General features: G+C 36.0%; 1 protein-coding gene across 3 annotated transcripts; it reads left to right on the top strand.

Moving 5' to 3' along the window:
• Positions 1-6,760: 6,760 nt before the first annotated feature.
• LOC130459989 (ATP-dependent DNA helicase Q-like SIM) lies at positions 6,761-8,828 on the top strand. Of its 3 annotated transcripts, none has more exons than XM_056827633.1 (4): positions 6,761-7,553; positions 8,094-8,272; positions 8,381-8,600; positions 8,692-8,828. In XM_056827633.1, the coding sequence occupies exons 2-4, from the start codon at positions 8,209-8,211 to the stop codon at positions 8,783-8,785; spliced, it is 378 nt and encodes a 125-aa protein (XP_056683611.1). In that variant the 5' UTR covers positions 6,761-7,553; positions 8,094-8,208; the 3' UTR covers positions 8,786-8,828. The 3 variants fall into 3 exon arrangements, with proteins under 3 accessions (XP_056683611.1, XP_056683612.1, XP_056683610.1); XM_056827634.1 differs by having other exon boundaries at positions 6,762-7,553; positions 8,105-8,272; XM_056827632.1 differs by having other exon boundaries at positions 6,764-7,553; positions 7,977-8,272.
• The last annotated feature ends 5,121 nt before the right edge of the window (positions 8,829-13,949 follow it).

Below are 13,949 nucleotides of genomic sequence, written 5' to 3'. Positions count from 1 at the left end.
TTTGCTAATAGTCTAGAAACTATTCTTGGTTGATAGGTACGTCTAAGAACTTATTAGGTAAACCTATCGAATTTGCCACGACATAAAAGGACTCCTTACTTATATCGTTGAGTTTCACCAAAACTAACATGTACTCACAATTATTTGTGTACCTTGCCCCTTTAGGACCAATAAGTAACACCTCGCTGAGCGAAAACTATTACTAGATTGATGTAAAGGATATCCAAGCAAGTGTATATTTTGGCATGGCACCTTTTAACTCAATTTTTAAGTTTGGAACTTAAGGCTCTTACTATGTTGGTTAGATTTTAAGTGAACTAAAATCCTTAATCATGCAACATAATCAAGCTTTTGATCTCATGCATTTTAAGACATATTTAAAGCAATAAATAACTTAAAACATGCATAAGATATTTGTGATCTAGTATGGCCCGACTTCATCTTGAAGCTTTGACTTCAAAGTCCGTCTTGAAAATCTCCGTGGGAGGCACCATTTTCTTCAAATAGGATAAGCTATAACTAATTACAACTATTTGATGGTTCGCAGACCATATTTGAATTGAAAAATAACTTTGGTACTTTAGACCAATTACATTCAAATTAATGGTACGCAGACCATATTTTCTATCCTATTTGGGCCATACTAGTCACTTCATAACCTGCAAAACAGTACATATACAATATATACCATTCACCCATTCATTATCATGAATGGCCCACATAGCTGGTTAGTAAAACACATTATGCATCACGTAAACATTTGCAGCAATTAATCAAGGGCACCAATAATCTACCAATTATTCAGTCCTTATTAATTCTAATCAAGTTGTTTTAACCTTAAGGATTTGTAGACCTAATCAAGAGTTGATGACTAAAAAGCGCTCCCACTTAAACCAATAAATTCATATGCTTTACTAATTTTAAACATAAAATTGTATTTCTAGTCTAACCGGAAACATACAAATTTAATTAAAATTTAAAGCTCATATAAATTTATAATTGAATCCAAAAATTTAATTTAATTTCAGTCGCATTTAAATTAATTCATGATTTTAATTTTAGTAAAATAATTAGAATAAATTCCATTTATTATAATTATAATATTCAAAATTAAAATCCAAGAAATTAATTCAAATTATTAATTTTAAAATTAATTAAAATTACGTGAACTGAAATTTTCAAATTAAATATTCAAAACGATCTAATCGTAACGCAAACACCCTACGCGTTGCACGCCCATGGGCCGTACGCACACAGCCATTGCTGGCCATGTGCGCGCAGCCCATGCGCTCGTCGCATAGCTGCTGCTGTCCTATCGCAAGCCTCCGCACAGCGCCCCATCGCACGCGAGCTATCGCTCGCAGTGCGCGCGCGCGAGATCGCTCGCTGGGCGCGCGACATCGCTCGCTGGGCGCGCTGGCTCGCTCGCTGTGCGCGCGAGCCATCGCTCGCTGGGGCGCGACATCGCTCGCTGGGCGGGCGACATCGCGCGCTGTGCGCGCGAGCCATCGCTCGCTGGGGCGCGACATCGCTCGCTGGGCGAGCGACATCGCGCGTTGTGCGCGCGAGTAGTGCTGGGCGCAGCGCTCGTGGCACGCGAGCTTGCGCTCGCTGCGCGCGAGGCTGCGCGCACTTGTGCGAGGCAGCGCGCGTTGTGGCGCAGCTCGCTTGCTGCCCACACGCGACTGCCTTGGCTCGCCCCTCGCCCATGCCCATTCGTTCATTGCTCGTGGCACACGACACAAGGCAGGGCTGCTGCCTTGTGCTCGTGCACTACGCCCTTGCTCATTGCATTCGTGCCGCACGGGCGACGAGCTCCCTTGCTCGTCGTCGCATGCCCGCATTATACAACACCCCTTAAGGGTTACACGAAGCGTCCATTGCTTCGTGCGTGCAAGTTATTTGAACGAATCGCATAAAAATTTAAAATTTATATTTAAAATTAATGACAAATTAATAAATAATATTAATTTCATAATCTTAGGGCGAAAAATCGAAAATTTATTATCCAATTGATTTCCGATTGATATGGATTCAAGTCTAGGTCATAAAAATTTAAAATTTATCGTAAATTTACAATTTTTATGGTGGTTTTTAATCATAGGTTTCTAATTAAATTACAATTAATTATGAAAATCAAATTAATTCTAAATTATTCTAATTTTCAACAAATTAATCATAATTACAAATTAGATTGCATAATTAACAAGACTAGGCATTCAAACTTGTTAAACATATGCAGTAGGTCAATCAAAAATTCAAGATTTATCCACAAGAATCGCAAATATTTAATTTAACATCTTAAATTTACGAAATTTTGCATTCGAAAAACTAAAACCTTCGAAAAGTCATAGTTAGGCTTCGAATTTGAGAATTCTGGGTTCGGCAGAAAAATACTATTTTTGTCAAAATTTTAGAATGCCTTTTACATGCGGAATTGACACAAAAATCACTCAATTCGGATGAGTAATGAAGAAACTGCCGAAAAACTGCGTACGTATAATTAAATAAACGCAATTTGCAATTAATTAACAATTACGAAAATTAATCACCCCTTTTAATTCTTGCAAATTTGTAATATTTAACCATGTTCATGCAATTTAGATTATGAAAATAATAAGGGGCTCGTGATACCACTGTTAGGTTATGATTCATATGACAGTTCATAAATCATGCGGAAAAACCATAAAGCCAGGAAACATATTATTTACACATAATCATTTAGCATAGTTTAGATGCATACTCTTTGTTGCGTGCCTTCCCTAGCTGCGCCCGAACCGAACAAGAACAAGTCTTTAGGACTCCAAGTGTCGTCCCTCCGTAGATAGTCCACAGCACGTCCGGATCCGCCTTAAGATTGACCAACTAGAATCGCCCTTAAGGTTCTAATATTTTCGGTTGGGTAGGCAAGAATATTGGCTGATTTTTCTGCTTAAAAATCTTAGTTTTGAATACTTAAAAACTTGTATATAAATAATGACCCCTAGGCCTTTATTTATAGAGTTATGGAAAAGGAATCGCAATCCTAGTAGGATACAAATTAATTGAAATTAGAATCCCACATGAATTCTATTTAATTAATTTATCTAATTAGGAATAGGAATTTAATCACACACTAACTCTTGCAGTTTTAGGAATCTCGCATGAGCACAAACTCACACACACACACACGGCAGCCACAAGGGCTGCCCATGCGCATGCGAGCAGCAGCCCATGCAGCGCGGCCCACGCATCCGTGGCCTTGGTGCGCGCTGGGCTTGTGGCGTGCGTGCTTGCTGGGCGATGGCCCGGCTTCGTGCTGGGCCTTCGTCCGGCAGGCCTCGTCCGATGCTAATTCGTACGATACGCTTCCGATTAAATTTCCATTTCCGGAATCTATTTCCGATACGAACAATATTTAATATTTCCGATTCCGGAATTAATTTCCGTTTCGAACAAATATTTAATATTTCCGTTTCCGGAATTATTTTCCGATTCCGGTAATATTTCCGATTCTGACAATATTTCCGTTTCCGGCAATATTTCCGATTCTGGTAATATTTCCATTTCCAATAATATTTTCCGATACGTACCATGTTTCCGTTTCCGGCAACATCTACGACTTGGATAATATTCATATTTCCGATACGATCCATATTTTCGTTTCCGGCAATATCATCGTTTCCGGAGTATTCATTTCTTGCCTGTGACGATCTTAGCTCCCACTGAAACCAAGATCCGTCGGTTCCGAATATTCATAGATGGAGTATTTAATGCCATTAAATACTTGATCCGTTTACGTACTATTTGTGTGACCCTACGGGTTCAGTCAAGAGTAAGCTGTGGATTAATATCATTAATTCCACTTGAACTGAAGCGGCCTCTAGCTAGGCATTCAGCTCACTTGATCTCACTGAATTATTAACTTGTTTAATTAATACTGAACCGCATTTATTAGACTTAACATAGAATGCATACTTGGACCAAGGGCATTATTTCCTTCACCTTCGTCCCTTAATACTCGCACCGTTTTGACTGGACACGCTTGCCGATGCACAACTTTGACCACAAATATCTTTAACTACATATTATAAAAACTTATAAAAATATTAATATTTTGAAAATATATATTAAGATGAAGCCAACAATGTATCATATCTAACATTTGTTTTCATATACTAGAAATAAAATAGGGTCAAAGTGAAATTATGTGAATAGTGCAAAAAGTCAAAACGGTGCGAGTATTAAGGGACAGAGGGAGTATTATTTTATACATATTTTTTATTAAAAATAAAATTTTATTTTAAAATGGATCCATGGGTAGGATCTGGACCGGATTTGGATCTCAAAAACAAGATCCAGATCCATATCCTATCCGCTAGAAACAGATCCGGATCCAGATCCGCAGGGTCCAAATTTTGAAGATCCAGATCCAGTAAAACGGATCTGGATCCACCGGATCCGGATAGGGTCTAGATCCATTGTCATCTCTATAGCAGTTGGTATATACAAGAGTTTTATTTTAACTAAACAATTTAATAGAATCTGTGCATTTGTACGGGCTAAAATCTAGTAATAAATAATTACGGAATTATAAAATAATAAACAATAAATAGGGTGGTCAAGAAAAAGGAAATGGAAAATCCTTAGGAAGGTAGAGTATCAATAAAAGGGATTTCGGAGTAAGGCTCCGTTTGGTAAGGCGTGAAACGTTTTCATTGTAAAACGATTTTCCATGGAAAACATTTTTCAAGGGAAAACACAATTCCAAACTAGTTTTCGAGCGATTTCCTTCAATATTGCTTAAAGATCCAATAATACCCTAAATACGTTACTTTTTAAGTTATTTCCCACCATACCGTCCACGTAAGCAAGGGAGAAAGAGAAGTAATTTTTTTTTCCGGTTCAGCATTGAACCGCCATATGAGATAACGGTTTCGTTTTAAAGCAAACCTCCATCTCAGATGGCGGTTCAATGTTATAAACCGCTATCCCAGATAGCGGTTTGCATTAAAACAAAACCGCTATCTCAGATGGCGGTTTACTTAATTGTAAATTATTTTTAATATGAATTACAGTTTAAACAGAAATATAATTTAGAAGTAACCTCTTGTGACATCAATTGTGTCTGTAGCTCAGTGGATAGAGTGAGTTGTTTCTACGTAAGAGGTCATGGGTTCGAATCCTACCTAATGTGTTTATTTCTTTTTAACCATTTATTAATATTAATTATAAACATTTCCAAATTTAACTTATCAACATTAGTATTTGTAGCTCAGTGGATAGTGCGTTTGTTTCCTAAACAGAAGGTTGTGGGTTCGACCCTTAGCTGATGCGGTTTTTTTTTTTTTTTTTACCATTTATAAATAGTACGTGATTATAAACCGCTATCTCAGATAGCGGTTTACTTAAGTCAACCGCTACCTTAGATAGCGGTTTAGTGTCGCTTGGTTGAAAAAAAAAGAGACCGGTTTTAATGCTGACGTGGACGGTAAGGTGGGAATTAAGTTAAAAAGTGGCGCATTTTGGGAATTTGACGTTCTTTACACAATATTGAAGGAAATCGCTCCTAGTTTTCCTTTGTATGGTAACTTAAAGGAAAATGGGATAAGATGGTGAAGATTGAGGGGGGGAAAGGAGAGGAAAGAAGGAAAAGTGGTTTCCCTCCCTTTCAAATGGAAAAGGGTTTTCCACCTTTGAGAGAGTAATGAAAAATCATTTTTCATCCCTTAGCCAACCAAACAACGTAGAATAATTGAAAAGGGAAAAATCGTTTTTCATGAAAACATTTTACGCCCTACTAAACGGAGCCTAAGTGAAAAATAAAAGAGCGTAAAAAGAATGACAAAAAGTACCGGATAATCCAATAACTATTTGCATGTTTATGTTATCTACCAACCCGTGAAAAGGTAAACTCGTATGAGGTCTGATCGGATAGCAAAATCCAATAACTATTTGCATGTTTATGTGCAATCAGCCAATGAAGTAATGTTACGTTGTAATAGAAAGGAAAACGTAACGTTAGTTGATTGGGTGATTGCACAAAAACATGCAAGGAATAGTACTTTTTCTACTCCCCCACCCTCGAAGTCTTCATCATGATACTAAACAAGGGTACTGATTAGTTTCCTTTATGTGAGTAGTTAACATCTAAAATTGACTCTTTTGTACCTTATTTTGTTATCTACATAGTATGTCCTGTTTCACTTTAATTACTTTCCCTTTTCATGAATATTATTAACCTATATCACTTATATAGTTTCCCATAACTTTCTATAATAATCACGATGGGTTACTTTCAAGTACTCTAGTCCAAATAATTTCTTCAAAACATGGGGACATTGCCAACAAAACAATAATTGATTCTTGATTCTTGTGAGAGGAAAGTAAAAAACATGAAAAGGGTAAATTCTCTATGTGTAACTTAAACTTTCATCGACCATAATCGATCAGTTAATCACCTTTAATGTGTTGTTGGCCTGTTGTACTTCGTATATGGTGCAATCAAAATATTGGTACATATGACAATTGGATGACAAGACGTAAAAGAATAGTGTTGGTTGTGGGACTTATAATATCCTACAATATTCTACTGATTGTACATTTGTACAGTGAAATTTACGGCAATAGTATTATTAGCGTGGAGAATTGTTCAAATGTTTTCCCGATTGAAGTGTAGATCGATTGAGCTAAATGTTACAAGAAAATATATCTTGATCACTCAATAGCTGCCAATTACAGAGTACACTAGTGGAAAAACAATCATTTGCATCACCATATTTGCCTCGCACATTTAAACATGTGACGCAATTGACAGTTTTAAGCATTAAAATTAGTCATTTGCGTCGCAGAATTACTAATCTGCGACGCAGATGACTCTAAGATGTTCTTAAAGTCATTTGCGTCGCAGATTAATAATAATGCGACGCAAAATATTACCTCCTTTGCGTCGCAGAATTACTAATCTGCGACGCAGATGACTCTTAGAGTCATCTGCGTCGCAGATTTACTAATCGGCGACGCAAAGGAGGTAAAAAATTTTCGGTTTCTAATTAAAATTTAATTATTACCTTTTCCTTTTCTTTTTTAATTTGGTGCGACGCCCTGCTCCCATTCCCTTTCTCCCTCATACATTTCCTGCCTCCCCAAACTCTTTCTCTCTCATAATTTCCAGATCTCCATTGTTGAAATTCCAAAGCTTCTCTGTCTCTCCTTCAGAATCAGTATCGAGCTTTCCCTTCAAAGTCTCCTCTCACCAAATCATCCCAATATCTCAAATTTGTTTTAAAATTCAAGCTTAGCGAATACGAAGGAGGCAAACCCAGATCTGAAAGCGATGACGTCTTCAGCCGGATTTCAAGCCGCATTCTCTGCAAACTCCAGCTCTGAGGTGGATGACTCGGCGGCGACTCATCTGGGTGCGGTGGAAGTGGGGCTGAGTTTTTGGGGAATCTGTTGAGTCGACTCAGACCGAGTTGGTCCCGAGTTACACCGCCATAACAACGCCGAAGTGTTGGTGCTGGAGTTTCGGTTTTTATCGCCACCGACCTTGAATACCTTGTTTCGATCTAAAGGTATTTTCTCTCTCCCTACCGTGATTTCCATGTTTAATTAATTTTGCAACTTTTTCATATTGTTTTGATGAATCTAGGGCTTAATTATGTTAGTTAGTTGGTGATTTTGAGTATTTATTTTACGATTGTTTGAACTCTTCATTTTAGGATTTTGATTTCAGATGTTGTAGTTTGTTATTGATTATGTCGAATCTGTTTAGGATTTTGATTTTGATTTTAGGATTTTGATTTCAGATGAATCTAAATTTTGATTGTTTGAACCCTAGATTTTGATTTTGATTTTAGGATTTTGATTATGTCGAACTCTTAAAAGAGATTCATTAACTAGCTAAGACAATATCATGAAACATATAGTCCATCCAGTTGAAAAAATTCAGTAAGATTTACCTTTGGATTTTTTTCTTTGTCTACCATGATTGCTAGGCAACCCTGCAGTAGAAGCAAGAACTTAATAGACACACATATGCCACATATATGACAGAAAAAACAACTAATTTAGTCTTTTGGAACCTTGAAGAAATCTTCGCTGACATCTTACAGTCTGAACTCAGCCCATAGAACAGTAGAGGATGTAGAACTTGGACCAGACTGGGACCAGAAAGCCAACAGCCTGCTGCGTAAACATTTTGGGTACTCCGGGTTGAAAAGTTTTCAAATGGAAGCTCTTGGTGCTTGGTTTTCTCAGCAAGACTGTCTTGTTCTTGCAGCAACATGGTCTGGTATTTATTTTCTGATTCTTATTCTCCCTTTTCTGTGCATTTCTTCTTGAATCCTTTGTACAATGTATATACTGTGTCAATGTTTTTGAGGCTTTAATGTTTCTACAGGGAAATCTCTGTGCTTTCAGCTACCTGCGCTTTTGACAAGGAAGGTCGTGGTCGTGATTTCTCCATTGATAAGCTTGATGCATGACCAGTGCTTAAAGCTATCAAAACATGGCATCTCTGCATGTTTCCTTGGATCAGGACAACCAGATAACACCGTTGAGAAGAAAGCAATGAACGGCATGTATTCCGTTGTATACGTTTGCCTCGAAACACTGCTTAGGTGAACACATTTGTACATCATCTGGTATTGCTTGTAGTTTGAATTGTTTCTAAATGCCCTGATGTTGTCACTTGGGACTGTATGATGTCAGCTTTCACTGTCTGATGAGGTGTATAATGCATACTAATAAGTCCACTTCAGAGGCTTGCGGAGAACCGTGGAATAGCTTTATTTGCCATCGATGAAGTACATTGTGTTTCAAAATGGGGACATGACTTTAGACCTGATTACAGGTTTCACCCTTGCTCACCTTGGATGTCTTATGTTTGAAATGTTCAGTTGCTTATCCAATGATACATGTTTTTCACATTGCCATTTTGTGCATACAATAAATAACAGCTCGTGTGTTTGATTATTGTGAGGTCTAAGTTCAAATTTTAATGTTCTGTGGTTGATTCCCCAATTCTTGCTAGCGTTTATTACTTTTTCTGAAATGTTCCCATATAATTGAGGTTTAATTATTGTTTCCTTATATGAATATAATTGTTCTGAATGCAATTCAAACTGCAAATGGTAGCAAGACTAGCAGACTATTATACCTCCTGTTGAGAGTAGGTTTGGGGTTATGCAACTCTAATGTTTTTCTTTTCTTAATAAGGGTGAATATGTATTGCCTTTGTTGCTAAGAATGTGATTGTTCTGCTATTTTTGTTTGTTTTCTTTGGGCTGATTACATTATGAGCAATGTCGATATTTAGCTAGTTTATTGTAATATTTACTTAAACTTTTATGTTTAAAGTGTAGTTAGGTTATCAACATGTTGGTTGATCTATGGTGAATTTGCCTTTTATTGGGTTGTAAACTGTTTTGACAGGTATATATTAATGTATTATAACATTCCCGGTATTGGGGAGGGTCAAATTACAAAGGAAATATTGTCAAAATTTTCACCTAGTTTACTTTTATTTTTATGCTCTGAATATACTAGTACTGAAAGCTGCTTATTTTATTTAATCTATGGATTAAATAAAATCAGCAGCTCATTTTTTTTAGAATATCCAAAAGTCATTTGCGTCGCACTTTAGCTAATCTGCGACGCAAATGACATTTTTTTTAACATATTGAAAAGTCATTTGCGTCGCACATTTAGCTAATGTGCGTTGCAAATGACATTTTTTTTAACATATTGAAAAGTCATTTGCGTCGCACATTTAGCTAATGTGCGTTGCAAATGACATTTTTTTTAACATATTGAAAAGTCATTTGCGTCGCACATTTAGCTAATGTGCGTTGCAAATGACTTTTCAGCACCATGCCTGAAAAGTTATTTGCGTCGCACATTAGCTAATTGTGCGACGCAAATAAGGTTCATTTGCGTCGCATAAATGTGCGACGCAAATGACTTTTAGTCATTTGCGTCGAGAGCTTTTGCCACGCACGATGTGCGACGCAAATGTGCTTAAAAGTGCGATGCAAATGACCCTTTTTCCACTAGTGGTAGTTTGCCAATTACGGAGTAGCTTATTTCTCGTATGATCGAAGTAAAATGTTAAAGACATAAGTTTTCTGCTCATGTTTATATTGATTGGGTTGGTTCAGATTCAGGTCGGAAAATCAAGTTTTGCACTGCGTTAGAAAACATACTCCCTCCTTTCCTATTTAAGTGTCCACTTTTCAAAAATAGCGTTCCCTTATAAGTGTCAACTTTCCATTTTTGGACTACACTTTTCCCACTTTTCTATACACTTTTTCCACTTTTCCATACATTTTTCTCACTACGTACCTTTCCCTATTAGGGAAAGAATTTGGCTCCCAAAGTCTTTTAAGCGCTTTGAGACGACCTAAGAGAATGAGTGGTTTATGCCGGAAAGGTACGAAGTTGGACTAATTTGGAAACGGCCCAGCGGGCGAACATGCAGGGCTCCGGCTCCGCGCACCTGCTGACACTGGCTGTAAGCCACTAATTGAGAAAACTGTTAGTCCAAATTTTATCAAAATTTCAATAAATTCCCCGTTGCTATTGTTAGGATCGGACGACCACGTACCTGCAAGAATTCTTGTTTAGGCAATTCATACTGGATGCCGAGAAGAAGCTCTTTCTCTTTCGCGTTTTCTTTCTGCGCCAGAATATACATAGAATAGCTATCATAAGTATCATGATAATACTAAATGGTACACTTTTCTCACTTTTCCATAAATCATGATTGTTTTTTTCTTACACATTCTACACTTTCCCCACTTTTTCATCCCCACATCAACTTTTATTTGTACTTTAGCAATAAACAATTATCTACTTTATCCTTTTCCCAAAAAAACAATCTCAATCATTGTTTTTCTTACACACTTTTCTTTTTCCTTAATTACCGTAAATTCCTCCAAAGTGGACACTTAAAAAGGAACGGAGGGAGTACTATTCTACCCCGAGGGTATATGTAGCAACTTCCCTATTCTACTCCCTTATTCCACGCTTCCACCCCTAGCCTCGTCTTTTACTTTATGAAGACTAACTACTTATTGCCACTCGGGCGATGCCCCGGTGATTGTACGTAATTTGAGAATTGATCTTGATAAAATTCGAGTTAAATAAAAATAATTACAATAGTTTGATATTTAAATACTTACATGTAATATGAGTTAAGTATTTGTGCATAATTTATCTTTATATTTTATTTATGTAAGGGTGATTCAATATAAAATTTGTTTAAATATCTTAGTAAACTAAATTTAAATTAAACATAGAGTAATCTTTTCCTATGTGTAAATTGTAATTACTCTTTTTTATAGGTCTAAGTAAATGTAAATGAATTGGCATGCTAACAAAACGTAATTGTAAATGAACCTAAATGAAAAAAAAATTAAGTATAGTTAGTTTCATAAAAAAAATTAGAATGTATAATTATGGTAGTAATTAAAATTTTAATATAAGTTATTAATAAACATAATTTATATGTTTTGAATTGCTTAAATATCATAAGTTGTGTAATTGGATTAGTGGTTAAAGTTCTAGCTCATGAACACGAGGTCATGGTTTCAAGCATTGACATTTGCATTTCTTTATGTTTTTGTAAGAAAGTACTATATGTCAATGTGACTATGACTTGGTGTCATGTCACTTGTCATCTAATGATGGATATATGTGGCGGAATGACATGAAATGCCGTTGAATTTTAATAATAGTATAGATTCTAAATGAATTATACTCCCTCCGTTCCTAAATAAGTGTCCACTTTGGACATTTACGCGGGATTTAATAAAACTGAATTGTGTGTAAGAGGTAATGATTGAGAATGTTTTTTTTTTTGGGAAAGGAAAAAATAGATAATTGTTTATTGATAAAGTATAAATAAAAGTGGATGTGGTGATTGAAAAGTGGAAAAAGTGTAAAATGTGTAAGAAAAAAGTAATAATGATTTTTAGAAAAGTGGGAAAAGTGTGTGGAAAAGTGGGAAAAGTGTGTGAAAAAGTGGGAAAAGTGTATAGAAAACTGGGAAAAGTGTATGTCCAAAAATGAAAACTGGACACTTATAAGGAAACGCTATTTATAGGACTGGACACTTATTTAGGAACGGAGGGAGTAGCATCCTTTATTTTGTTTTATTTTTTGTTGTGTGTACAAATGGGATAAATGATAAAGACATATTACCATAACATGAATAAAGGAGTAATGTCTATTATACTTTGTATTAACTATAATAATAAATTGGGTAAGTTCAAAAGACGAAGGAAAAGAAAATTGAGTGATTTTGGTACATCAAATTAATTTTGGCATGCTCATTTTAAAAGCATGGTTCTCTATTCTCCATCCACATAAAAATGTGCCTAAATCAATGTAAAAATGTGCCAAAATCAGTTTATTTTTTACCCAACAAGGGCAACAACCCCTTATTTTTCTTAAACACTAGATTATTTTTCTTTAAACACTAGATTTTGTCACTTAAATTGCACGTCAACTTGCCTTTTTAGGATCTTGTACCAGTTGTACCCCACGAGCTTTTTCGTTTTGGCATTTTGGTTGGTGGAAATTAGCGAGTGATGGAAAAAGCTCAACAAAGATAATTTTTTGGGGCTTATTAAACCCGTCCCACTATTACTCATCCGCTCTATTAAATGTCCTAACTATCCCTCCCAATATTTATCAAAAGGTCTTGTGCGCACAAGGTGTACAATAAATTTATTGTACACTAAGATAACTTTAACCCGTTTTTTTGTAACTTTAACCTAGTTTTGATTAACTTTAATATTAGTAAAAAAAAATTGATAGATAAATATTTTAAAGGGTTAAATGATTAATTTTATACATTATTAGTTATTTTGAAGAAAAAAGTTTTACTAAAATGAAAAAATTTATCACTGAAAAATCGATAACTTTTACCTATATATGCTTAACTTTTAAGCATTTTGAGTTAACTTTTACTCCGGTGTACAATATTTATTGTACACCCATTGTAAATAAGAATTTGTGAATATTTATCCCTTCATAATTTTACCTTTCACCTTATTTTTACTCACTATTTTACCTCCAATCTTACAACTCACCTTCAACCTTACAACCCACCTTCAACCTTCCAACATTCCGGCAGCCACCACTCCGGCCAAAATTCAGGCGACCCGAAATCCGGCGGCTACCACCACTCCGGCGATGCAAATCTCCGGCAAAAAAAATGCGTCGAAATTCTTACATGTACGAGTCATCCGGGGAACATCCACTTCATCGCAAGAGATAATTTTTTTTTGTCCGGCAAAACTTACTGAAGCTTCTTCATTTTAAGCTTCCACCATGGTAGAGACTTCTGCAGCTTAAGCTCGTACTCCCTCCGTATTTATTTAAGAGATACACTTGGCCGGGCACGGGTATTAAGAAAAAGAATTAAATGAAATAAATTAATAAAACAAATGGGGGTGAGTAGATATTTTAATAAGAAAAACAAGTGGGGACCATGTCATTTTAGGGAGTGGGGGTGAAGATGGGGTGTAGATAGATTATTTAATGAGATGGTGGGGTTGATAAGTTACTAAAAATGACAAGTGTATCTCTTAAATAAATACGGCCGGAAAAAACAAGTGTATCTCTTAAATAAATAAAGAGGGAGTACCAGAATTCATAAAGGGGTAAATATAGAGAGGGGTAGTTGTGATATTTAATAGGGCGGATGAGTATTAATGGGGCGGGTTTAACGCTCTACTTTAATTTGATAGGACTACTGTAGTAGGGTGCGTACTCTTCTATTTGTCTACCCTTTTGGCTTCATTCTACCCTAACTACTTTCAACCTTGTATACTCGATTACTCATACTTGTATCACATTAATAAAACCCTAATTTGAAGGGTTATCTTATTTGTATTTTTTTTTGTACAAACATTAAAAACCCATATTTTGGTTATTGTCTATAAAGACTCGGGAAATCGACC

Source organism: Spinacia oleracea, chromosome 4 (genome assembly GCF_020520425.1).
Source record: "Spinacia oleracea cultivar Varoflay chromosome 4, BTI_SOV_V1, whole genome shotgun sequence".
NCBI lineage: Eukaryota > Viridiplantae > Streptophyta > Magnoliopsida > Caryophyllales > Amaranthaceae > Spinacia > Spinacia oleracea.
This window is presented reverse-complemented; position numbering and strand designations above follow the sequence as displayed.